The following is a 27,783-nucleotide window of genomic DNA, read 5'->3' as shown; positions in this document are numbered from 1 at the left end:
GTAACTTTAAGGTTAAATTATGTAGCATAACATAGCTGAAATCATATGGTAGTTTACAGCTTGACCACTAGAGGTCATTTAAATGGATTTAAATCCTCTAAAAAAACATAAACACTCATAGACAAACAGTAATATATATATTTTCTGACATAACTGCTTGTTGTTGCATGTATAAGCAACACTCAGGGCAGTCCAGGTTGTCATTTACAAACCACAGACTAAAGTACAGTGTGTCTTTGGACTCGAGCTTGTGTCGATAAAGTTTATTCAAAGTCTCTCTGCTGCTGCAGCAGCAATGGCGGCTCCCATGTCCTGGAGGAGGCTGGTGTACTCCATGTACACACCGGCCATCGCCGGGGTTTTTACCCGAATATCCGACCGGCTCTTCCGTGCACGGGACAGGAGAGGAGGGTAATACACACGTCTCATTCACGCAGCGTGTTTGCGTCGCAGTTTAGCCTCCAACCTCTCCTCCATCATGAAGCTAATGTTGTCACTGCTAATGCTGTTGTTTCGCCCTCATGTTGGGCTTCTATTGATTTAAAGAACAGTACAAAAATACTTATATTATGGTCAGAGCTTAGGTTAAATGCAGTTATGATCGGATTTAAGTCGTTAATTCACCTCCCATGGCTGTCAGCCCGTGTTATAGCAGGTAGCAGCTAACCTTCATGGACAGGAGAGGTTTCCATGGCTGCACATAATGTTCTCTATGACGTCTGTTACGTAACAGCCGTTGTAACCTGACACCTCCGGTTAGTTCAAACTTCTTTTAAAGAGGGACAGATTTTAAAATGTAAAGATGCCCCGGGGGTCTATACTAACATATTAATATTAATAAAAATAATAATAATTTTGTCTTTAAAACATGCTGTTCGGATTTTGAGGCCCCTAGTGACGTCACTAGCAGGCTCATGAACATATTCCAGTGCTCAAGCCTACCTGTTGTCATGGTAGCCTGATGCCACACTCAGGTTCCGGGCGAACGGACGCTGAAACCTGCCGTCTGAGCACTGAGCCTTACAAAGAGAGCCGCTGTGCTTAATCCGTGAGTAATTTTGACCAAAGAATTTCACACATATGTCATCAACACACCTGAGAATTGTGTTAACTTGTGGAAAAAGGGGTATAATATGACTCCTTTTGTTCATTCTATACATGACTTAGTATGAGCAATGCATAGTCTGTTTACCTTTAAGTTTAAAATGTATCACTCTTGCTCTTGTCTTTAACAAAATCATTCAGAAAGTGATATTTTGTAACACCAGCAATTGTCCTTAAAGGTTCAAATGCTTCATTGTGTCAACTAAAAAAGCTGAATCTTCCAGCCATACAGTATCTAACAATCCTAGCAGGCCATAAATGATATATTATAAAAACAAAACTTCGGGCCGCATGAAATCTGACTGCGGGTCGTGATTGGCCCCCGGGCCGTACTTTGGACATCCCTGGTTTACAGGGTTTACTTCACAGGTAATATAGCACTGAGGCTAAAATATTAACAGTTTGCTATTTTTGACATGCTTTTCTATTTGTTTTGTATCTTCATCATCATGGAGTCTGCTCAGAATTAGGCTAATTCACTAACTTAAACCCACAAATTCAGCTCGCTTAACTTAGCCTCACGGCTAGTGACAGACATAGACAGTATAAATATGGACGTAGTATCCGTGATATCTAAAAATCAGCAAAGACATGGATCATCGGTCGAGCTGAGGCAGACTGAATGAAGCCTGTGTGATCAAACAATCCATCTGTAATGGCACCAACCTGTCAATTAAAGCGGCCACGCTGTTAATTAAACATAACCTTAAGCCTTAATATAGTTAAACAGCTATGTTATCTACAAATTCAGTTGTCATGAACTGCGGGAATTAGCTATATAGACTAAAACCATTGTTTGTACCAGGCTGTAAACATGTTTATTTCTGCGGTGAAGTTGGACATTTCAACATGGGGGCTTATGGAGACTGACTTATTCTGTAGCCAGCCTCTAGTGGCCTTAGAGGTCTGGTTTCCCCAAAGATGACCTATAATAACTGAACTAAAACTTATCTACACGACGATGACAAGTGTACAAATGTATACCGTTTCATGTTATTGCTATAATGCAATATCATCTACTTACTTTAACTCAAAGGGTTAAATAGGTTAGGATTGATATGTGACCCTCACATTTGATTTTAATTGTCTCATTATTGTTCACATCTGTATGTGAAGTGCAGTGAAGTTCCTCAAGGCCACTTGAGGCTGACTACACAAGAAGTCAGAACAGAACAAGACATTATATTAAGGCTTAAAGTTATGCATATTTACTAGTGTGGCCATTTTGATTGACAGGTAGGTGAAGGTAGCTTGGTTGAGCAACCAGTCATTCAGCCCAGCTCAGCTCCACCCATAATCTACATAGTTGCCTATGTTTAGGTGGGAGTCGCCAGAGTCAGGAATGCCAACCGCACTTCAGAAACTGAGTGCCATCACGGATATGATGGCCATATTTATACTGTCTATGATGAGGATTGGACCCCTTACAGGTAACCTGATGTGCTCTGTTTTTGATTTAATGCCCTTACATATCTGTGTTTGCAGTGTCTTATCCATGCCGATAAACTGAAATATATAGGTGGCCTACATCTCTCTACACTGTTTGAATCGACCACATTACATTGTGATGGTTGCATTATTATATATCACATGTTGACAACATAAAGCAAGCAGGCAGTTGCAGAGTCTTTTAGGTGAGCCCTCAAAGCCATATTGTTGCTCACGCATTGGGTGTGACTGCTTAGTGTAAACACCTTTCCCCCATGGTAACAGCAGACTATTTGACTTATCATGGCTCAGCACATGTTTAACCAAAGACACTCACGAGGGCTTCGTTCCACTCAAGTGCCCCAGTGAGCCCTGACAGTGTGACTACAGTACAAGCAAACAAAAGGAGTAGCTAAATGGGATACGGCCAACATTAATTTTATTTATTTACACCAGTGACATGTCCTCTGTGAGGAAGGTCTACTGAGAGCCAACTGTTTTAATCACCAGACTCTAAGATAACGCCTAAGAGTCTGTAGATACGCGTGCAATTCCCAGATCAGATCTCTGTTTATGAAAAGCATAGCAGAGCTTGGGCATTTCGCCTGAAATAAGAATCAGTTATCGACACATCTTTCTTATCTTTCACATACTGTAATTGTCTTGCATCATATCCTCTATTTAGCTTTCTGCACAAATCTAAAATGGTACGAGGCAAAGATACAAAGTGTGTGTAAGTCATATCAATAATTGCACAGTATGGTAAAGTATAAGGCCAAATGTATGCGCATACCTTCGTGTCTGGGGCTGTTTTTCATTGTTTAGGTTCATAGGTCTGATTCTAATTAATCTTAAACTCTTACAGGAGTGTACTTTCAACTTCCACCTTTGTGGAACAGTTTGGGGACAAGCCTTTCCTGTTATAACAAGACAATGCCTTCGTGCATGGAGCCACATCCATAAAGAAATGGTTTTTTTTTTAGTTTAATGTGGAAAAACTTGACAGAGCTCTGACCTCAACTCTATTCTACACCTTTAGGGTGGACTGGAACAAGAGCTGCAATGACTAGTTGTTTAGGTGTCATCTATTAAATTAATCATCATCTGTTTTGATAAAAATGACTGGTTTTGAGTAATATTTTTGAGAAAAAGAATATTTTCAGCTTCCCAAACATGAACATTTTCCAGTTCATTTAGTCCTCTATGACAATGAACTGAATATATTTTGGTTTGCACAAATCAGGACATTTGTGGACGTAATATTCTGTCATATTATGGACCAATCAATCAATTAATGGAAAATGAAAATAGTTCCAGCCCTAACTAGATCATAGACTGTGACCCAGTCTTTATAATCTAACATCAGTCCCACAAACCCAGCAGCCAGGTTCCAGGATCTTGTGGAAAGGATTCCTAGAAGCAGTGAAACTGTTATTGGAGGTAAGATAAGATAAGATAGGATGGACTTTAAAGCTCCCACATCTGGGAAATTATCCTGTCATATAAACAGGCTTTGTATGAAATTGCTTATTAATGATAGAAGAAAGTCATGAAGTCATGCTGCTGTTAAAGAGTCTGACAGCTGTGGGAATGAAGGCCCTGTGGTAGAGCTCCTTCTTACATGGTGGGTGCAGCAGTGTGTTGCTGAAGAAGCTGGTAAACGCCTTCACAGTCTCATGCAGGAGGTGAGGAGTTGTTCATGATGGATGTCAGCTTTGCAAACACACACCACATACTTTTGGCCATGTAGTGTTTTCACTTGACTCATCCCTATGTTAAAATATACAGCGATTGCTATATGATTGTACTAATATTGAATCTTAAGACCTAAATGAACCTGGATGCGTTAACACAAATGAAGATCTAAAGCCTTTAAGGATGTAATGAGATCACACAAGTTCCCAGTTGGGGAATTTTGAAGTCTGAGAAAGACAGATGGACGGAACATTTTTTCCTATTGCATGCTTCAAATCAGGAGGGATGTTGTGCAGTCACATACCAGAGTAAACAGCTCCTCCATTCATTACAGTTACTACCTCGCTTTATTAAATTAGCCTCTAATCTCATTAAATGTAAGGAAGTTAACTTCATCACAGCTACAGTCATGAAATCGCTGTTCTCGTAATGCACTACGCTGTTGATGATCTTTATTTAATCCACAGAGGCCAGATTACAGTATGTTTGAATTTCTTTGTTCTATCTCCACTTGTTCTTCTGGATTAACAACTTTAACTTTGCTTTGTTTCACTGTAGCTTAAAGTGATTTTATCATTTTAAGTTCCTTATCTCCTGTCACACCCTTACAGAAAATTATAAAGGGGGTCAGGTGAGAGGTTCATCATATTGCAAAAGCCTGTTTCCAGTCTGGGTGTGCTCATTTAGATAACCTTTGTAATTTGCACTGCTATAAACCTCAGCACAATCTGTATGAGGAAGTTGTCTTTAATGCTACATGTTTATGACAACAACAGAGGAAATCCCCTTTTTGTGTGTGCTGCAGAACGTCTAGCTCAGCACTGTGACTTTGGAAAGAAGCCCTGAGACGTGTTTTCTGTTTTTATTGTGACTTTTGTTTCCTCCGACTTCTTTTATGACGGTTTTTGTGGGTCACACCCAAACCAAAATGTAAAAACCACAGTGTGTCTTCTGGATGAAAAATCTGGTTTGACTGAATATAAAGGAGTAATAGAAGAATGGCTTCTGACAATCAGCCTGTGAGGGTCACAGTCACGTCTGAGGTTAACACTCCACCCTGTCTTTATGTAATGTGGCTGCATTGTCAGACCGAATGGTGAGATTGTATGGCAAATGAGACAAAAGAGGGCTGTGGTGTTGGGGTAATGGCCAGGAAACAAAAATCAGGCATGCTGTTAAATCTTCTCATGAATCTGTTTTAGATTAAAGGCAGCTATTAATTGATCTACAGAAAATGATTAGTTCCTGTCTATGATTGGGAGCTGAATATCTTTGGGTTTTGGACACTGACAGTATAAAGAATGACCACATATCCGTGATGTCACCCACAGGTTCCTGAAGAAGCTAAAAAAATCACATTCACCAATATACTGATGGCTTTGGTTACCATGCAAGGTGCCAGCTGCTCATCAGTTCGGGAGCCAATTCACACACAATGATGGTTTTAGGAGCAGTTTGGGGTATATTATCTTACCCAAAGATACTTGGATGTTTGATGGACCAAACATGACCCGCTCTACCTCCTGAGCCACAGCTGCCCCAGTAAGGATGCACAATCTGTATCAGGCCAAAGAATTGATTTAAAATCGATAAATTGTCACTCAATTATAACAATGATACTTAATATGCTACTTAAAATCAATAATGATAAGATATATTCTTTTGCAAAATGTTTGATAGATTTCGTGTTAGCAAAAATGTGTTTGTGAAGATTTCTTTATGTACTTCTGAGAGTTAGAACTGTTCTGATGTGTTTATAAACTACAGGTTATGGATTTGTTTTTTTAAATATTGCTATCAGCCATAAGAAGCTTATAATATGTAGATTACTAGATCATAATATGTTACAACTCTAGTTTTATTGCAGGAGTCACCATGATAATGCTATATTGCGGTGTGTTCATGTACTGTCTGGAAGCTCTGACGTATTTCACTTGAAAATCCACAGGCGTCTGTAAGCCGGCACACATAACACAATACTTAAGAAACTATTGTTTTCCTGTGATATATGACACAACTGACCCGTCTTGTCTGACATAGTTTCCTCAGGCAAAAAGTGTGCGCTCATGATTTTGGAAACGTTACAGTCAGCCCACACGTTCAGCGGAATCTCCATGCAGACTTTCGAAGGAAAGAAATAAACAGAAATTGTAAAAACATCTGTTTGATTGGGAACAAATCCATTCTATCTAATCCATTTTCTACCTTAGTATATTCTCTCACATCTGGTTTTGGGCTTTGTTTAACCTGATAAAGCAGAAGTATCTAAAATCTCTGAACAAAAATGAGGAGTTTTGACAGTACTACATTAATAGACTAATTAATTTGGACCACTAGTTAGATAATTAGTATTCGGCAATGTCTGAAAATACAAAAGTTTATTTAAATTAGTGGAAATTTGAAGCTGAACCGACACAACAACAATTTTCTGTGTTTTATTTTTAAATTGATTTTGATTTTCAAAAAGATAAGACTCACTTATCGCTTTCACTAACAAACCAACAGACGCAGGGTAGCCTGTTTGAGCCGACCTGAAGAGAAACTGAACTTAAACTCCCTAGAAGGCATAAAAGTGGGTTATTACATCTTGTTGTCTTTAATTTCACAAAGCTCTCGCCAACAACCAAAAGTCAGTCCTAGATTTACTCTTGTGCAGCAGCTTTTTTGCGTAGTGACTTTCTACTTTTCTCTTCTTAGCTTCCTCCGTCAACATCTTCAGTCTTTTTGCCTCTGTCATTACAGCCATAAAGGCTGCTGAGCTCAGTTACATTGCCCAGCTTCAGTTCTAGCACTACACTGACTCTGCTCCCCATCAGTATTCCCAAGGGCCTGAAAACCTCGTCTTCCCGGTGGTCCAAAACACTAACGCTCCCCCGTCTCTCTGAGCTTTGCTAGCCCGGCTAACAAACTGAGCTAACAGCAACTGCAGTTTCACAGCCGGAGGACATCAGGGAGGAAAAGCAGAAAACATTTTCTCCATAAAATATATTCCACTTTCACCAAAATCAGTGAAATAGTTGGTGGTGTGTAAGTTAGTGCTGCAAAGCGTTATGTACTTCCTGTGGGTGATTGTGTTTTAGGGGTATGGGCTATGCCATGTCTTTGTGTGTACAGATTATTGCCTCTATTTCAAGATAAGGCAATCTATTTTGTTCAACCTGCAAAGAAATTTGCCATTTTTACCATCTTGTGTCAGCCCCAAGCTCCTTGTTCTGAAAACAGACTTGCATGTCTCCTCCAGGTCCTCGGTACTGCTGCTGGCTCCCCTCCTGGCTGAAACCGACCCCGCCCCACGACGTATTGCCAGGCCTACCGGGTCGGCCGGAGCTCAGGGCACAGATGGCCTCTACGCCCAGTTTCGATGGATGGCAGAGCATGTACCCGCCTTCCGGGTGCCAGGCACTCACATCCACATTCTCACCTCGCCTGACCAGTTCTACCAGGCAATGAAGGTCAGTGTTACTGAGAAAATTCAGTTTCGGTTGCAAAGGAATGAAGGGAAAACAAATGTAAAGTCAATATTGACTTTACGCTGATGTAGCATGTATTATGACAGATAATTAATGACGCAAAGGTGGACATATTTTCCCAGCAGGCTCTGATTGTTTACTCTGTAACACCTGAGTTGGCAGACAATCACACTGCTCATTGTTCAGTTTTAAAGTGACTTCAACAAATCTTCAACCAAGAAACAGGAAGCAGGAAGAATAAAAGTTTTGTATTTATACAAGAAATGCACAGCTTGCTTTTTGACACCTCGTGCTCTAAAAATATCTCAGCCAACAGCTTACGTGAGTAATGATGTGTTAAAAAAAACAAATAAAAAAACACGTTACCAGAGTGTGTGAATGGGTGCGATTCAACAAACATTTTTTTCGTTGACACTCCCATAACACTGACGAGTGTTTCATGAAAATGTAGAGAATGTTGAGTTTATAGATCAATTATCATTTTTGGCACAGATGCTTTGTCACCAGGCTTGTTTGGAGTGATGACACTTGTATGAGCCGGACAAAACATTTGTATCATTATTTTATGTATATTATTCTAAAATAGGCCATTCAGAATAATTAGTACTTTTACTTTTGGTACCGAGTATGGAAGCCCCAAACAATTAGTACTTTTACTTTTGGTACCGAGTATGGAAGCCCCAAACGGTCATACATTTTATTTCCTCCTTTTCCCTGTGATAATGAGTTAATTTAATCTGTTTTCTTGAGATATCAAGTTATTTATGTCATTATCTTGAAATAACAATTATTGTTATCCTGAGATAACGGGATGATTTCCTCGAGATCTCAAGATAACAAAACTGTGTTTTCTCAAAACAACGACGTAATTCGTTCAATTCAATATGTTGAGAAAACAAAAGGATAGTGTAGTATATTAAATAATAACAAATGTAACATTGCCCTGCTCGTCTGACATTGCTACTAAATGTTGTGTTTATATATTAGACTATTCTTTTGTTTTCTCAAGATCTCAAAATAATTATGTCACTGGAAAAAATGGCGAAAAATAAATGGGAACATTTTTTAATTAAATAAGATTTTGTGAAGAGAGAGATTTATTTTTGATTTTGAGGATTTTCATTTTTTCCAATGATGTGAACGACGTTGTACTTCCAATCTCGAAAACACCACAGCTGGCAACAGCTTAGCTTCTGGGGGCAAAGTTCAGTGTTTCAGGGCTTCCAGTGTAGCCAGCGGATATCCAGCCAGACATTTCCTCTGCAGTCGGATCAGAAACTACGTATGATGAGAAAGACACATTTACATCTTTATAAACAAATTTCTGCGTATCAGTACAGATGCAGATACAGATAGTAACAGCCTTTAAAAAGCTAAATCATCATCAGACAATAGCCGATGGATTCCGGGACTACATTTAGGCGAATATCTTTCGCCTCTTTTGCTCTACACACTGACTGTTTACAGGCACACAACCACAGCCTCCCTATGCGTGAGCAGAACACTTCCATCTGCAGAGAGATTTAGAGATTATTCATAGAGACAGACGCCAGATAGTTTAGTTCCATGTTTCGAAACATCTCTCTCTGAGACTTCTGCCTTTTTCAATGTGAGGGAGGTGAATAGAGTTTTTTGTTTGTGGTGCTCACAGTATCAAAAAATGCTTCTTTAATTAAATAACATCTTTCTAGAAACTAGATCAGTTCATGGTCAGTAAATTAAGTCCATTTAAAGTGAAATGATCAAACATTACCTAGCTTAAACTTTGCAGTTGTGATGGTTTTGCCAGCTTGCCTCTGGGTATGATATGTGCTATATAAATAAATGTGCCTTGCCTTGCCTATTAATAATACTTATGATAATAATAGTCCTTATTTAATAAGCGCAGCCACAGTAGAAATAATATCCTGGTTGCTCTTTATAATTCACAGACCTCTGTGCTAACAGTTTTCATTGGAACTACTTTCTATCAAAGTCCCTATTAAAACTGTTCTGTGGATTATCTGGCATAAAAAGGACTTTTTTGTCAAATTATATATTTTTAAATTAAGTCCAGGAGGGAGAAATGTCAGAAGAATATCAAAATGTGGGAGAATAAAACGGCTCATATTAAATAGTACTTTTCTACGTCTTTAACTCTTGTTTTTTTAGATTATTTGTTTCTTTTTCTTAATGTATCGGTCTCTGTGCATCCATGAATGCCAAATAAATAGCTGTCATTTAACAGAAAAACATACTTATTTACTTGAAAAGTTTAGTTTTTCCTGAAAACGGTCTTTTGTTATTTGCTAGTTTGTGGCAGCTCTGCTGGAATCTGGTTGGTTTCCTTGTGCAGACTGAGCATGTGACTGGCAGGAAATGTGCTCCCTGTTTACAGTTTATCATTTCTTAGTATCAGACAGATGCCCAACGCCCACATACACTCACACATAATCCTCCTGTTGTGGTGTGTTTGCTTCCCTTTTCATTTCAGGCACGTATCAAGACCGCGAAAAGGCGAGTGGTGATGGCCTCGCTGTATCTGGGAACAGGTCAGCTGGAGCAAGAACTGGTGAGAAAAGTGATGTTTGCATGTGTAAAAAGCAGATTCCTGAACACCTTTGAGAATTTACATCTTTAGTTTTTTGGGCAGGTGAAAACAATGCCATGCAAACACTGCCAAATAACTGGTAAGAGATGCCAGAAAATGTGAGTGTTGTCTTCCAGGAGAACCACAGTGTGGTTTCTACAGAATGAAAGAGTACTCCAGGCCAACTACAAGGACTAACCCTGAAATGTAAGGGTTTATGGGAATAAGCAGACCAATGTTGGCATGTGATAGCCCGCTGTTCTTCATGCTTGGAAAGCCTAGCATAACAACATTAACCCAGAACAAACCACAGTCTGGACTGACGCTCATATTCAGCTGTTTTTCATGTTTTCTTCCCGCTCCGAGCAGCAGAATTACAGAAAAAGGCAAAGACAAGTCAAACATGCGTAATTACAGTTGAAAGCATTTGAATCAGCTGTGATTGCTGCCAAACTCTGTAACCTCACAGGATGATGGATTACTAGAAACGTTGAGTCAATAAGGTGCAGTGAGTTTTATTTTCAAACCTGTGTTTGCTTGTAATTGGACACAACGAGCTGAACAGTACAAAAATGTGAGTTTGGTTTGTGGTTTAAACTGAAGAATGCAAACTTCAGGTAAAGCCTGAATGTACTGACACGACCCCGATACTGGGCTCAGCACAAAAGGTACCGACAGTCACACCTGTGCGATGAATTTACTTAGATGCAGGTGCAGGCAATAACCAGAGTTTTTTTTTTTTTAAAGAAAGACATGTTTAACTTAAACACGAGAAGTAAATTAAAGTAAATTCAAAGTGTTTTTATAAGTGAGCGTTGTGGGTGATGTAGACACCAGGTCTGGACAAGAAAGAAGAATTTGTGGAATGAAAAAGACGATATCTCTGGTTCTGCTACATCGAATTTGATCCTTTTGTTTATTTTAAAAGACCTTTGTTCAGCAGATTAAGTAAAATTTCTGAGTGTGGTGCAGCTGGCTACTGCCATGTTGGTAGCCCTGCCATTTTTGCCTACTGGCTAATCTAAAATCAGCGGACCTGAGGCATGGGTACTCACTGTTAATTATGCATAACTTTAAGCCTCAATATAATTTGAACTAGTGAGTTATATACAAATTAAGACTCAGTACAGTTGAATGAACAGGGACATTATCTATGGAGACCAAAACAGTTTTTGTACCAGGCTGTAAACATGTTTACTTCTGCTGTGTAGTTGGACATTTTAACATGTCTATTTTTATCTTAACAACTCGTTATGCAAAGTTAGTTTCATGTAAGTGAGACAATTCTACACATCAGAATCTGCCTTCAACAGTTTTTTGTTGCTCCAATGAGAGTCTGCTAAAATTACCTCAAGTAGTCTCTCTTGACTCAGTGTCAGTTGGGTCTGATGACTAATAGTTTAAAAATGTAGAAATGTTGTTTCTGCAGCCTACTCCTCATCTCTGCTTGAGGCTACAAGCTCAAACATCTGAACTAACTGTATGAGTTGTATTGTGGGTAATGTAGGCGCTGAATTTTGACCAAATGACAACCTCCGTGGCTCCCAAAAACTGCAGTTCCTTGAACACGAACATAAAAATAAAAATAATAAAAAAATAAACATGTTTACAGCCTGGTACGAAAAACAGTTTTGGTCTCTAAAGCTAATTACCCCGTTCATGACAACTGTACTGAGGGTGAATTTATTTTTTCTCACCTGTTATTATACTAAGCCTTAAAGTTATGCTTTGATTTGACAGGTAGGCACCATTACACATGGCTTGTTTTGAGAAACTGAGGTGTCATTCAGCTCGGCTCAGGTCCAACGATTATCCACATTTTTGCAATTTTAGATTAGCCAGGAGGCAGCCAACTAAGCTTCAGAACAGCTCTTTGAAAACTTGTGGGTGACGTCATGACATGGTCTGTGGTTTTGATGAGGAAGTAGACAATGATATCTCTGGTTCTGCTGCATTTTGATTAGTTTTTTTTTCGTTTTTAAAGCTGTGTCATCATGAGTCCACCTGTGGTACAGGACTAAAATGCTAAATTCATTTTAATCATGTTTTGATGTTTGTCTTTCCTTTGCTTTTTTCAAAGGTGGACTGTATGGAGGAAGCTCTACAACGCTCACAAGATAATAGTCACGCTCCCGACCTAAAAGTCTCCATTTTGCTGGACTACACACGCGGCTCACGAGGTTGTTGTCCTTGACGGCGAGAGCGATTTGTCGCTATTCAGCACCGCACTCATCTTCCTCATTGTATCTTTATGTTTTACTTACAGGACAGGTTAACTCGAGGACCATGCTGCTGCCGTTGTTGCAGCGCTTCACTTCTCAGATGAGGGTCTCTCTGTACCACACTCCGGACCTGAGGGGGCTGCTGAGGCTGCTGGTCCCTCAGCGCTTCAACGAGACCATCGGAGTCCAGCACATTAAAGTCTACCTGTTTGACGACAGCATTATCATCAGCGGGTATGCTGGCTCCTTGACAGAGAGTTTAGCGTGGCTGTAGCCTCCCTCCTCCTCACTCCTCCTTGTTTTTAATCTTGTTTAATCTTGTTTTTGGTCCATGTTATGTTCAGGTATTTGCCAACATTGTCCTTGGTGTAAATCATTTGGTGTGCTCCAGGACTGATGGGAACAGTGCCAGGGTCAGTGTGGTTTCCAGTTAATTTCAGTTCACCACATGAAATGGCACAAACTGCTCACAGGATTTCGAGGGAAAAATACCACGTGTCCAAATGATAGAGACTAGTAAAAACATGTATCTCATTTTGACCGAAGTTGCCTTCATCCACGATATAATACTATTAAAGCAGAATGTGTATCCCACATGAGTGTAGCTTGTTGATCAGTCACATATTGCACACTCTTGGAAAACACTCTGATGATTTTCTGTGGCTGTCAGGGGTGACCTGCGGCGGAGAAGTCAATCAGACTGTCAAACCTCCACAGTCAGCCAGAAATGTCTCTGAAAATGATTCATGGACTAAACTCTGAAACTCTACCCATTGTGTTCTGGCTTTGTTTATTTCACGTACCCAGCTTCTAAATCTGATTCTGACTCTCGAATTATGCTGCAAAAAAGTGACATGCAAAAGTTTTGTTTTTTAGGATCTGAGACAGAGACATAGACAGTGAATGACAGTGATGGAGCACCGGCATCGATAAAGCTAGTTAATCAGCGAAATAAAAAGTTATTTCCTCAGCACAAACAGACACACTCCTACACGCTGCCAGACTATCCTGAAGCGATTCGCCTCAGCACCTGATCTTATTTGAAACGTGGCCTAACAGACAATGTTTTAACATGAATAATTTTGCCCATTACAATTTACAAACAAACTAACAAAATGTGTTAACAGCATCTATGCTCCCTGCTGCTGTTTTGATCAGCTGACAAAGATTCAAGGTCAAACCTGTTGCCTAACATGCTATCTATACTCTGTTGCTGTCGTTATCCTCCATTACATACTAGGAGGTTCACTCACAGTGTATGCAGGCAGGTGGAACCACGCTTGCAAGACTGAAGGCAGCGTGAATGACTGTAAAACCAGCAACAAATGCACCTGGAACAGGTGCCTTCCCAGGAAGAACACCCCATTGCATTGCATTGAGCTTGAATAGTATTTTCATCAGTGAATGCTGACAAACACACACGATTAATTTCTCTGGAAGAGATCTGATAGTGTTTCATAGAACCCAAATGTCTTATCAAGTCTTATTTCAGCTGAAGGCTAAAATAAGTAACTCCAAGATGTCTAATCACCTCTCGCAGCTATTAAGTTGATCAGATTCAATCAAGAGAGCAGTTAATCAGAGAACAATCTTTTCATTCGAGCCGTTACAGAATTAACTTTAATGAGTTGCAGCTGGTCTAATTGGAAAATTAGTAGCCTGCTACCTATCAGTATGTTTTCCGTCATTCTTTGCTAATAAAGAGAGTGAGGAGCAATGAAGTCTGATAATAAATTTGAGCCAACATGGCACCGTGTGTTGGAGCCCATCTAAAACACAGTATGACCCTCCTGTGTTATCTCTGCTCCCCAGTTTATTTAAAAATGTCTGTCTTTATATTTCCAGGGCCAACCTAAGCGACTCGTACTTCACCAACAGACAGGACCGTTACGTGCTGCTGGAGAACTGCAGGGAGGTCGCCGACTTCTTCTCCGACCTGGTGGAAGCCGTCGGGGACATTTCCCTTCAGCTGCAGCCCAACGACTCCATCACCATGCTGGAGGGCATGGTGCACCCGTACAAAGGTAGAAACCAAACGCGAGCGTGTGTGTACACAGACGCATGTTTACCCTCCAACATGTTTTGACACTGTTTGACACTCCATGCTCAGTTACGGTGGCACCGGCCCCGTTTTCAGCAAGAGGAGCCGATGGATTTCGCTAATGGAGCTTGAAAGCTTAGACAGGCGAATAGATGATGGTTAGAGTGTGTGTGTGTGTGTGTGTGTGAGAAAGTACAGTGAGAAAGATGGAGAGAGAGCTCTTGCGGTTGGCTAGCCATGCAGCCGGATGTGAAATTGTCAGGATTTTCTCTCTCCACACACAGACACACAGGCACACACACTCGTACTGTGTGTCCGTAACTGGAGCACAGGCTGCCAGGATGTTAGTTTGAGGGGTGAATGACATCATGTCTGCAGGACTGGACCGCCGTGGTAACGAACACCAGGAATAGAGTTGTGATGTCACAGTGTTGCTGGAAGATGATATGGAGTGGGACCTAACACACACACACACACACTCACACTATGACTGGTGAAATTTTAATGAAAGACATTAGTGAGGATGATGACGAATCAAGATTTGTAAATGATTATATCTAATGAGGGTTCCTGATGTACAAAAATAGCAACGTTCGACTGTAGTTAGTCAGTGAGACTTAACTGATAACATGTTGCTTTGCAGTTTGAGGCCACATTCAGACAGGATCAGGCACTCGCTCTATCCCTCTAAAACCAAAGGAAACTTTTTCATGTCACTGTTTTGCAGCATGAATTGCCAGACTCAGATTTAGAAGCTGGGCACATGAAATAAACAAAGGCAGAACACAACAGGTAGAGTGTCAGATCCATCCCACTGATGTCATTTTTGATTCAAGTGGAAGCTGCGGTCACTAGAAGCAGCTGAACAGTCAGTTTTCTCACATTTATCAAATAAATATGTTGGTTTAAGCTTCCTGGTCGCTGATGGGGACCTTCTTTGTTGCATGTCGTCAAACAGTGCAGCATACAAATCCTGTCACAAAACAAAGTGCTGCTTGGCACAACATGATAAACCCTGTTTCAAACCCTGGCTTGTGCCTTTCTGTGTGAAGTTTGCATGTCCTCTCTGGGTACTCCAGCTTCCTCCCACGGTCCAAAGGCAAGGCTCTAAATTACCCGTAGGTGTGAAAGTGAGTGTGAATGGTTGTCGGTCTCTGTGATGAACTGACAAGAGTGAATCACTCTTTCTGCCCTCTAGGGTCACAGATACAAACCCAAACAAAGAGCTGCTTGGCACAACATCACACATTTGTTAGATAAAGTGCAGGTTGATTATTTACAGTGTTTGCTAATGAACAAGCTCCTCTCTGATTGATTTGTTTACTTCCAGTGTCTCTTCTTCAATATTTGCTTCGATTTCTGTCTGAACACATCGATACACACAACTGATTCACGAGCTGCCCTAATGTACTATTTTTAATTGCCATTTGCCAGCCAATCAGAACCAAGCATTTTTTCTGACATCCTCTCTGCTTCATGTTCCTAAGTGGCTGTAAATTCTTTTAAACACACTCAAAGCCCAGAACACAGTGACCCAGAGATCAGACTGACCTGTCTATCCCCGCTGCGCCCACTTCATCTGTGTGTACACTGACATTTTGTGTCTCCACGGCAACAACCAGGCAACAGGGAGGATTTCTCGGCAGTGGCGAGGAAGCGGATCATGGAGGTGGTGGACACGGCCCACATGAGGCAGCGGCTGTTGAACCAGTCGGAAGACTCTGAGGACGAGGGGATGAGCGAGGGAGAGGAAGACACCTGGGTGTTTCCTCTGGTCCAGATGAAACCTCTCGGGATCCAGGTGGACGAGCAGATCACACAGGTGAGGCTCCACACCTGACCCTGTAGTAACAATGGCCTCTTATGATTGGCTGAGTCACATATAAACCCCAAAATGCTCGTGCTAATATTTGAAAAAAACTTGACCACGTTGTTAAATATTTTCATTGTCTTTTTTTATTTATTTACTTCACTGGCTTGTTGACCTTTAGCTCCTTGGTAACATAACAAATATTGTTGGATGGTATTGTTTTAAATGTGTGACTAATAAATGTTCAAATATTTACTTGTGCTTTATTACTTTCTGGAAATGAACGCAATACAATGATCATCAGATTAACACACTGTAGTTCAGTGCAAAGGCCATAAAAAGTTGAATCAACACGATCTTGGCATTCATTTAAGCTTCACAAAGCGAGGACTTGTTGCAGGACTGTTGGTTGCTTTGATGCAGCTGTTCACAAACTCAACCACTGTGCGCATAAAGAGAGATATCCGCCCTTCTTTGAAAGAGCAGAACAGATTTTATTCCAGATTTTTTTGTCCTCACGCACAAAGTAGTTCTTCTTGCTGCAAACGTCAGAAACGTTTCCAGTAAAACAGTAAAGAGAAGAAGAAAACGAGCTGTTCGTTATGCACCAGAAAATACATGACGTGGATGTTTGAAGTTGACCTGTTTTTAATCACGAGAATAAACACTGATATATTTCAGATTTTTAAAGTATTAAACTAAAAATAATGAGCTGTGGCTGGACAAACAAAATGTAGTAAAGTCCTGACGTTATGAATGTTTAATTTAATCAATTTGCAATAATTAAATCTCATATAATTAAACTGAGACCAGCTACAACAATGAGTGATGTGTAACCAGAAGTTCACCCAAAAAAACAGAAAAACTTAAGTCAAGAGTTATGCAACTGTTTTATCTTTAAATAATTCTTAATTTAATCATCAAACACTGTCGCCTCACAGCAAGAAGGTTCCTAGTCTGAACTTTGGGTTTGCATGTTCTTTCCAGATACTCAGGTTTCCTCCCACAGTCCAAAGACATTCAGGGTAGCTGGTGACTCTAAGGTGTGAATGTGAGCCCTGTGATGAACTGGCCCTTTGTCCAGGGTGTACCCCGCCTCTCGCCCAATGTCAGCTGGGATTAGTTCCAACTCTGAACCCCAAAACCTGTTCTTGCACTGCGTAACTCGGGTTGAGCTGGTTCAGTCTCCTGTGAGAAGAAGTGCATTATGCTGAGAGATCGGAGAGTATGATGACTGAGGAAGCTAAGAAGGGGTAAAGTAAGCAAGAGGTCGGACAAGCATAAATCTTGGACTGGATTTTAGTTAATAATGAGAGAGTCATTTAGTAATAAGGACAAGTAAAACACACCTGAGCAATTAATCAATTATCTGTAAGTGTTTGTCCTCATCTGGGTCACTGCGGGGCTAGAGCCTATCCCAGCTGACTTTGGGCGAGAGGTATGGCACACCCTGGACAAGTTGCCAGGTTAATGCAGGGCACCTGATCAAACAGGAAATATACATTTATTATTATTATTGTTATTATTATGAATGTGACGAATCATTCTGATAGATTTCAGGTTATATTGCGTAAAAGTAAAGCGCTGATAACCAGCTCAATTTATAGCATAGCCTGTTTTATTTTTCACAGCGTCAGGGATGTTTAAACCCAGCTGTAACACGTCTTTCTTCACTGGCTGTTTCTTCTTTTACCTCCAGCGCCTGCTGACAGACGCCGGGCCAGAATCCACTATGTTTCTAACATCGGGTTACTTCAACCTGACCCGGGCGTACATGCGGCTGGTGCTCGGGGCCGGAGCCAGCTACCGCATCCTTACAGCCTCCCCCGAGGTCAACGGGTTCTTTGGAGCCAAGGGCCTCGCCGGCGCGATCCCTGCAGCTTACATTCACATTGCCAGACAGTTTTACAACCAGGTGTGCCGGCTGGGCCAGCAGGAGAGGGTGCACCTGCATGAGTACCACAGATCACAGTGGACGTTTCATGCCAAAGGTAGATTTTTTTAAAAAAAGCACACTTAGATGTCTGTGTCAACACTTTCTGTTTCCACTAGAGCTGCAACTAATGATCATAGCTTCCACTTTTTCAGTTAACTGTTTACTGTTTAAAATATCTTAAATATGTGTCTTCAAATAGCTTATTTTCAAACCACAAATGTCCAAAACCTTAAGATATTTTTATTTATGACACATACATGTCTAAATTGTCTTATTGTTTCTAAAAAAAACAATAAAAAACTGATCAGTTAATAGTTTCTCTGACAGGTCATTTAGAACAACAAGACCAGAAGGAAACTGGAAAGGTTTTTAATCTTTACTCGATTTCCTCTGGTCTAATTGAACTAACTGTAAAACTGAAATGGAGAAATACAGTTGGACGAATGTTGCACAAAAACATTTAAATGTTTACAGTACTCTGCGCTATATTACTACTACTGCTAATGCAAACATTGACAAAGCAAATATTTTCAAGCACTGTTATTTTTCACACCCTGTCAGCTGTTAACTAGCTTAATCTTCCATGAAAACAACTAAAAACAGAATGACTTCAACAAAATGAGCTTTGAAAATGTGTCTTCAAAATATAATGTCAATGTAGCACATGTAACCCAAACATATGGAAACCAAGGACAGAAAAGTGATGACATGCATGTTTGTTAGAGCTACCATGCCACAAAGAGGTCTTGAACTACCCTAAATAACAGCAACACACTAAATGAAGTCAATAAACAGGTTTATCTTTTAACTTGTTTTTGACTTTTATGTTATTTAGTCAGAATTGTAATTACCAGAAAGAAAGCGATCGTGAATTCTTGGTACCCCTAAAAACATTTTTTTGTACCAGGCTGTAAACATGTTTATTTCTGCTTTGAAGTTAGACATTTTAACTTGGGGGCTTATGGAGATTGACTCGTTCTGTAGCCAGCCTCAAGTGGCCGTTTGAGGAACTGCAGTTTTTCGCACTTCTGCATTGGCTTCACTTCACAGCTCACAGAGTTTGGCGCTTCCTTGTAAAAACATTTGTATAATACTCAGTGTTGCATGCTGCAGTCAGTATTGCGCCATGCAGGTTGACCGCATGTCTCCTAGCAACGCAGCCTCTCGGATGTAAGTCAACAAATAAGAAAACGCCCGCTCAGAGACTTCCTGTAAACAGAAACGTTCGCACAACAGCCGCGGTATGATTGTAGTTTTTAATTCTCTTAAACAAAAAGTGACAGACTCCAAATTTTCTTTTCAACTTTAACTTAATTTGGAACAATTGTTCGACTAATTGTTTCGACACAAGATTACGGTCTAAGCCTAGGCTCACCGTCCAGACTAGTTTTGTTTGATCAACACATTACTCTCACTGTTCTTCCCCATGCTGTTCTTCTTGTGGTCACATTGGTATTTAGCGTGCGAGATGAAGGCTTGTACAGTCATCCTGTCGTACCCTCAGGACAAGGATGTACACTCACTCTCTCTCATACTTTGGGGTTTTGGATCGACGCTGGGGATTTCTGCATGTGCTTCCTTTTAGTTGTGGTCTAGGCCGACAGAAATCCCTGCTGGAAGCTGCTCTCCAAAGCATTACCTCCTCACTGGCTCACTCTACTTTTCCTCTCCTACAGGTCTGTGGTATTACCTCCAGGGGCAGGATCGGCCTTGCCTCACTCTAATTGGCTCCCCTAATTTTGGTTACCGCTCGGTTCATCGTGACCTGGAGGCCCAAATTGCTATAGTAACAGAGAATGAGGAACTGCAGAGCCAGCTGCAGGAGGTTGGCTCCTTTTTTTTTCTTTAACCGCAGCGAGAATTGATGATGAATGACTGTGTAACTGAATAATACACACCTGTGTTTAAACCCTCAGGAGCAGGAGATGCTATACCAGCGGTCCACGGAGGTGTCGAGCTCTACATTTGAGCAGCCGGACCGCCACGTCCAGCTGTGGGTGAAACTAGTCACTCCCCTCATCAAGAATTTCTTCTGAGATGCCACCAGGTGGTTACACGCAAGTACACAATCACTACACATAACACTTATTTCAGGTTATTTTTTTGTTTTTGGGGAGCACAAAAAGTAGTCAGATTAAGGAAGAAACAAGCAGTCAGGCGATCAAAGCTGCTTAAATTAATAATTTTAGTGTAGTTTAGTTACAAACCCAATCAAAGTTATCACCTGACTCTTACTAACACACATAACTGCATAGCTGCAACTTTACTGTTTTGGTTCAGTCTCACCGCAATCGTCAAACTTGTTCCCTGATGCAGCTGTTTTTAGTGAAAAAAAAAAAAAAAAACCTCAAAGGCCAAATCAGGTGGTGCTATGAATCACTACGGGGTTGTGTGGGGGTTGGTGGAAAATATCTTTTTACTTTGCCGATTAACCGGCTTTTTTGATACAGGAGCTCCCTCACTCTCATTCACTGTCTATGATGTTCGCCCACTGCTTGCTCTCTCCCTCTCTTAATCAGACACAAAGCAAAAAAAACATATTGCTTTGTGTCTGCCTGATATTTACATAGTCAAGTCAACTTTGTTCATATTGCACGTTTCATATGAGGTGTAGATTAAAAAATGAATGAGATAAGAACAGATACGATGTTATTATTAAAAAGGGAATAATAATAATAATACTGATTCTAAAATCTAAGTTTTACAGGTTAACTTAAAACCTTAACCCTAAGACATTGTTGTAGCAGACCTTAGTTCCTACTCCAGAGAGTAGGACCATGATGACTGCAGGCACCTTAAGCTGACTATTTATTGTAGGTATAGTTAGGAGACCTTTACGTGATGATCTAAGAGGTCTGTCTGGTGTGTGTTCGGTGAGCTAAGCCATTCAAAACAATAATACGCGTTTTAAAATCAATTCTTTGGAAGCCAGTAAAGAGAAGATAAAATAAGAGTGAAATCTTTTGGTTTTCTGAATAAGTTTATTCAACGCTTGCTTTACATCGCAGTAGTCTACCGGAAATAAATGCAGCTTTTTTTTTAGAGTTTTACTGGAAGACAGGAAGTATCTAACTTTAGGTATATTTCTGAGACAGCCTTGGAGATATTAGATATGTGTTTCTGGAAGTTAAGATTAATATCTAAAATCACACACGCACAAGTTGTTTTTGGCACGCTCATAAGGTTTTAGAGACGTTAACAAAGAGTAAGTCTGGCACCAACGAGTGTTTCGATCCACGAAAACAATCTCTGGTTTGTCTTCATTTAGCTGTGGGAAGTTTTTAACTATCCCAAATTTAATATCAGCAAAGCATTGGCTGGGGGCAGTCAGATATGTATAACTGTGTGTCATCAGCATATGGGTGTTGTGACTAATTTGGGAGAATATACAAATTAAACAGCAGTGGTGAAGAAGCAGGGAAACCAAATATCAGTTATAGTTATTATTGTGTTTGCAGCTTGTCTGTCTGTCCCCCAAGTGCCTGAAGAAGAATAATTATTACTGCTTTAAACAAACTTCAAGCTTAGTTAAAGGTTAGATAGAGAAGAAAAACAGCTTATTGACTTTGTGCTTCATCTTTAACCTACAGCTATTAGTTTCTCTGCCTTTAGGGAAGACTACCAACAAGTCAGGCGTGCACATTTTACCCCTCTCCAAATAAAGATGTTTAGACAATCTAATCTGTTAGCATATTTACAACCTGTCTGCCTGGCCCTTTTTGGGAAGTACAATATTTACTGTAGAGGCTGATTTCCTAGATTTCAACTTGCCGGTTACAGTATGTTGTCATTGTTAGGTTAGTTTAGACTCTTTGTTTAATGTTGGTTTATTTGAAGAGTTACAGATTACTTATCCAAACAAAAATGAATATATTACGCACTTTCTATCCTACTTTGCATTACACAAACATGCATGAGATTACCATCAGTCACATGCATGGGAAGATAAACACCAAAGATAAACATACTTTTAGCATAGTCAATATACTAGAGCTGCAACCATTCATTATTTTCATTAATTTCTCGATCAATAAAATGTCAGATGGTGACAAATGCCTTCTATGTTGTGAGAGCATTTACTGCAGTTCCTCAAACGTCCACTAGAGGCTGGCTACAGAACGAGTCAATCACCATAAGCCCCCATGTTAAAATGTCCAACTTCACAGCAGAAATAAACATGTTTACAGCCTGGTACAAAAAAACAGTTTTGCTCTCTATAGCTGATGTCCTCATTCATGACAACTGTACTTAGCCTGAATTTCTGTAGAACTCACCCATTCAAATTATATTAAGGCTTAAAGTTATGCATAATTAACAGCATTGCTGCTTTGATTGACAGGTGAGTGCCATTATAGATGGCTTGTTTGAGCTCCCAGGCTTCATTGAGCCTACCTCAGATCCACCAATGAGCCACATCTTTGCCAATTTTTTAGCAAATTTTGTCAGAGGCAGGACTGCCAAGATGCCAGTGGCCAGTGCTAGCAAACTCTGAGCTTCATAACAGTTCTTCAGAAGTCTGTGGGTGACGTCATGGATCAGTGGTTATTTCATAGGTTTTATTCGTCAGTGTTCTTCTACAATGTTAAAATAATGACAAAGAAAAACAATTGAACAATTTGTGTCCAAACTTACTCGATAACATGAACAATAAATACAAATCTGTGCTTAACTGGGTCCTAAAGTTATACTAAGTATAAGAAGACTGAAGTTGTAATACATCTCCCTGTATTTATGCATTGTTTCCATTTTTCTATTCAGATTTTGTCTGTGATTTTTGCAGAGTAGACAAAATACAGCCTTGAACATAATCTACTGACACACACACACACACACACGCACACATTCAGTAAAACAGGCTGTGGCTTCTTAGAAATGCCTGTAGTCATTGTGGCGAGTCCCAAATCGCAGGTCCCGTCCTCGTCTTCCCAGCAGCCTAAATCACCAAAGTGAGAGCAGGGACAGCGTGTCGGCTGATTCACCTCTGTCAAGAAGTGAGTCAGCGCGGTGTTATGGTGATGATTTGACAGTGTGGTCTGTATTACCGAGTCCTGTCAGGACTTGGTGAGGTGGAGTCAGAGGGTTCATCAACCATGAAACAAGAGTTACCGGTGAAGTTTTAAGGTTCATTATAGGTTATAAATAAAAAGAGGCATGACAGTTAAAGTACACATAAAAACAATGTGTACCAGTCAGAAAGGAAGATATATCAAACTCTAGCCAAGGGGAAACTTGTCAAGAACACAACAGAAGATATTTTTGTTTTTTGTTTTTTGTTTCTTGTTTCTCGGAGCAGGAAGTGTTACAGGCTGGATAAATGACGGTAAATGGGTGGTGTCTTATCGCTACCTGGGCAAATTCAAGGAAGAAAGAGCTTGAGTGATCTCCTGCCAGGAGGAAATGCTCGTAAATAGCTCATCTTTCAGCGCTATTATTAACAAATATGCACGAAACCACCTCTTGGACAATTATGTGAACGAGAGGACGCTCAGGCCTTTTGTTTGGAAACGTTGAAAAGACTGAGTGGAAATCCTCGTGTTACCGGCACGATGACGCAAACACAGAGCGGTTTGTCTGTCAGATTCCTCAGTGGCCTCAGGCTTAAGGTCACATTGAACATATTTAAGTAACGACAGAAAAGACTGCACAGTGTCATGATAATCTTCACCAGCTTGTACTCTGACATTAATCTATGAAAGTTTGTCAAAATCTAAAGTCTAAAGTAGTGGTTTTTATTTTAAGGATGAATATTGTTTAGTTTAATCATTTCTATTATTTATATGGCACCAGAGGAAACAGATTCATTCACCATTGAATTCTTGTATATCTATTATATTCATAGTTTTGGTTAAAAGAAACTATGTAAAAGAAAGATGTGCAAACTGATGTGAAGTTCTGGACTGCATATTTTTAAAATATTTAGTTTTTACTGATTTAAGCTGCTTGTCGGATGGTTAAATAGCTTCACAAGACTCTGTGTCCACAGGAAAGCAATAACTGCAACATTTTTTTAGATGATTATATATCAATCAGACAAACATTTAACGCATAAAAAGGTTTGAATTCAAATTAAATGAAAGAAAACATGGATAAAACAAGTAAAGGGCTAGTCTGTAATATAATGATCCAGTTTGCAAACTTCACTTCACTTCCCAGATCTGTTCTTGTCATAATAAACTACATAAACCGCCTTAAATCATTTATTTTAAGTAATCTGTTTGAGAAATATTTGTTAAAATCTTCTTTAGAAAAGGATTTAGATAAAGATTCCCATCTTCAGTAGGAACCGGTGGGATTAAAGCTGAAAACCACAGACGGGTTGTGAAGTCGTATCGAGAAACAGACGGACATTGTTTGTTTTTGGTCTGTTGAAGGGATTTATTGACAATAAGAGAAAAAAAATGCAGAATAATGCCAGCTTTATCCTCCATGGATCAGAATCTATTGTTTTATAACCTTTAACATACTGAGTCATTTCACGTCTAAACAGTTGAGCTTACATGCTGATCTTACAGCTTTGCTTGAGCCTCTGCGGCATGTTTGTTACTTTTGTATATCGCTTTAATTGTTTATTTATCAGGCAAAATACAGATAATGCAGAAGCTGAGCAGCCGGTTCCTTCTCAGGCTTTTAAATTTTAAGTTTGAAGAACTAAATACACACTTACTGCAGCCTATTTACAGTTTATTTTTTGAAAACATTAAACACAAAACCTCATCTTCAAGCACCATTTACAAAACCTCTGACTCCTCTTGCGAAATCGAACTTTCGCCTCAAAACAATTTTACCTGCGCTCAAAACCAAACACTGCTCTCAAATCATAAACTAAGCGAACAAAATGATATACACTATCAAGCGGTCAGTAAACAATACACCAACAAATTAAAAAACACATTGTTCAAAATGTGTAGTTCTCAGGGAGAAGTACATTTTTTAATCTCAAAACAAATTTCATATTTTTCCATCATTGTCTTTTGATGAACAAAAACATGTTCTATCATAATAGCTAAAAATTTATCAGAAATTACGTCTCTGCTTTGCTCTTTCCTTCTCCTTGTACTTCTATTTTTACAGTACTGTATCCTGCATCTCACAGTCTCGTCCTTTGTCTCTCTCACATAGTTTCTTCTATCTATTCTCAGACTTCCTCATTCCCACCTTCAACAACCTGTTTGTTCTCTGATCTGGTTTATATCGGTTGTGTCACATCATTTGACACAAGTGAAATCAATGTTGAGCGGTTGTGGTTAATCAATGACATGTCTTGCTCTATTTCGATTTACAAATTTGGATGACACGCGCATTAGAGTGCAGAATGTGTTTTAGAGTTTGGCTGAAAAGTGTAAGTGAGATCTGCAAATTGTGTTTCACCATGTGAAATGGTTTAAGGTATTGACAACAGACTGCACTGTGAGCTAAATGAGTTTGTTCAGCCAATGGGTTTTAGTGTTTTAGCAATTGAGAAAAACAGTAACATCGTAACCACAGACAGTCTGTTGGCTTGTCGGGTTTGTAGAGCTGTTTGTTGTCTCGTGGTTTCATCTGCGTACTTTACTGCTTATCTCTCTTCAGTTTGTTCCTGAGAAAGGAAAAAACAAAACACAAGGCGCCTAATAATAGCTTTACCGGCGAAAACGCTAAAAAAAAAAGAAACAGCTTATCTGCAGCGCAGCACACATCTATTGTTATGAACTAGTCAGGTCAGACATCAGGTTGGAGCCCCTCCAAACTCTATTCTGCATCATGCTGAGCAGTGTCTTCTGAGGGTCAACAGGGTTCAAATATTCAGCTGTTGTCCACACAGCATCAGGATGAATCCTGGTTTAAGAGGACGTTGTGATGGACCCGTCTGCCCTCTAGTGGTGAAACTGGGATCTCCCCACAAATTGAACTGGCAACAGTTGTGGGTGTCAGTGGGATGCAGTCTCAGAGCTGCTCTTCTTTATTTCTCCTAAACTTGTTATACTTACTGTACTTCAAGTGAAGAACTCTTTTAAACCTAAACTGGATATTTAAAGGTCAACTTAAAAATGATATTTTACTTACTTAGGTCAAAGTTGGTGATTGGCAATAAAAAAGAGGAACTTGTTCACATTATAGTAATTATAGTATACATATATTCATGCATTCATACGAGCGAGTAACCAAGCTCAGACTCCTGTGTATAATACTGTATGAAAACCAAACAAACAATACTTACTCTAAAAAAAAAACGATGGTGTGTTTGTGTGAAGTATAAAGAAGGAGTATCAAAGTGAGTAGGAGGGCTGATAAACATCAGTGTATTAATAAAGCATGAACTTCACTGTTTGGTCAAGGTGTGTTTGTGCAGCCTTAATAAATACGTAATGTGCTCCATCTGATTGAGATCGCAGACCTTCTGCATCCATGCGTTGCATGTGGGATAGATTTTCTGTAAGGACAGAGGGCCCTCTTGAATTGTGTGATATTGGGCTACATAAATAAAACAGATTATATGTACATATGTTTCATGTTGGCTGTTGGAAAACAGCACTGATGACGCCAAACCACCAATTTAGTTAAGTAGACATTTTGATCTCAGACGGATTTTCGTCAGGAAAATGTATTATTATTTCACTTAACTTCAAAGATGACAGCAGGAAGTGACCTGCTACATACCTGCTCCAAAAATATTGTATTATCAGTCACATTTGTCTAAATTATTGTTGTTGATGGTAATGAATGATTCTGGAAAAATCTTGTGGTAGTGATATTTAACGATGTTCTGACCTTTGTGAGGGACAAACTGAAGCTTCACATGAAACCCTTTCTACAAATGATTCACTCAAACCAACATCAATAAAAACTCAACAAATCTCTGAATGTTTCTCTCTGTTTTGTTTTGTTTTTTAGGCAGGAGGCCGGTGGCTTCAGTTTTCTTGAGTCCTGAGGTTGAAGATCTCTGTGAATTGTCGGCGCACTCCTGCAGACGGGACAGTCGGACACAATCTAGGATCACTGGCATGCTGGGAGTTTTCAGCTTCACCTCGGCTTTGTCCCGTGAAGTGACTCTCACACTGGAGCAGACGTATGTGGTGGAGCCAAATCCTATTTCTATTTTTATTTTTCAAATCAACTCCAGATCCTGTGGTTTACCTGCATACGTTACTCTGTTAGATTATTTATATGCTGTATTAACACCTGATGTCCTCACACTGTGGATTTCTTTTTGTTTAGTTTTACTAATTACAAGCATTTCAAAAACTTCTGCTACAGTACACACTGTACATAGCTACAGGTACATGTTGCATGTCTAAGACAGCAATAAAGACTTCATCAGTCAACGTTGCCGATGTAAAGAAGACTGATGTAAACAGACGGGCGTGGTGAAGAGTTACAATCCCTTGATGAGCCTTAATAACAGTTTTTAAGAGCTCTTACTGTGAGTTTACAGTTCTGCCCACAGCAGTAATCAAAGCTAAACTGTACAGTGTCTTTGTGTTATTATCTTTGTAAATTAAAGGATGATGTGGAGAGTTTTTAAAGTGAC

The 27,783-nt window shown here is 39.8% G+C and overlaps 1 protein-coding gene across 2 annotated transcripts; it reads left to right on the top strand.

Annotated features, from left to right (window-relative positions):
• Positions 1-228: 228 nt before the first annotated feature.
• On the top strand, positions 229-27,783 carry pgs1 (phosphatidylglycerophosphate synthase 1). Of its 2 annotated transcripts, none has more exons than XM_010749434.3 (11): positions 229-411; positions 7,469-7,679; positions 10,171-10,248; positions 12,347-12,446; positions 12,533-12,722; positions 14,334-14,512; positions 16,152-16,351; positions 18,039-18,330; positions 19,952-20,100; positions 20,192-20,322; positions 27,147-27,783. In XM_010749434.3, the coding sequence occupies exons 1-10, from the start codon at positions 296-298 to the stop codon at positions 20,309-20,311; spliced, it is 1,635 nt and encodes a 544-aa protein (XP_010747736.2). In that variant the 5' UTR covers positions 229-295; the 3' UTR covers positions 20,312-20,322; positions 27,147-27,783. The 2 variants fall into 2 exon arrangements, with proteins under 2 accessions (XP_010747736.2, XP_027145077.1); XM_027289276.1 differs by lacking the exon at positions 229-411 and adding an exon at positions 938-1,048.

The sequence above is a fragment of the Larimichthys crocea genome, chromosome XVI (assembly GCF_000972845.2).
Source record: "Larimichthys crocea isolate SSNF chromosome XVI, L_crocea_2.0, whole genome shotgun sequence".
NCBI lineage: Eukaryota > Metazoa > Chordata > Actinopteri > Sciaenidae > Larimichthys > Larimichthys crocea.
This window is presented reverse-complemented; position numbering and strand designations above follow the sequence as displayed.

Coding starts and splice junctions, on each gene's coding strand:
- pgs1 (XM_010749434.3), top strand. CDS start 296: ATGGCGGCTCCCATGTCCTGGAGGAGGCTGGTGTACTCCATGTACACA. Junction 10,249..12,346: donor GTCAGCTGGAGCAAGAACTG/GTGAGAAAAGTG, acceptor CTTTTTTCAAAG/GTGGACTGTATGGAGGAAGC. Junction 18,331..19,951: donor GTGGACGTTTCATGCCAAAG/GTAGATTTTTTT, acceptor CCTCTCCTACAG/GTCTGTGGTATTACCTCCAG.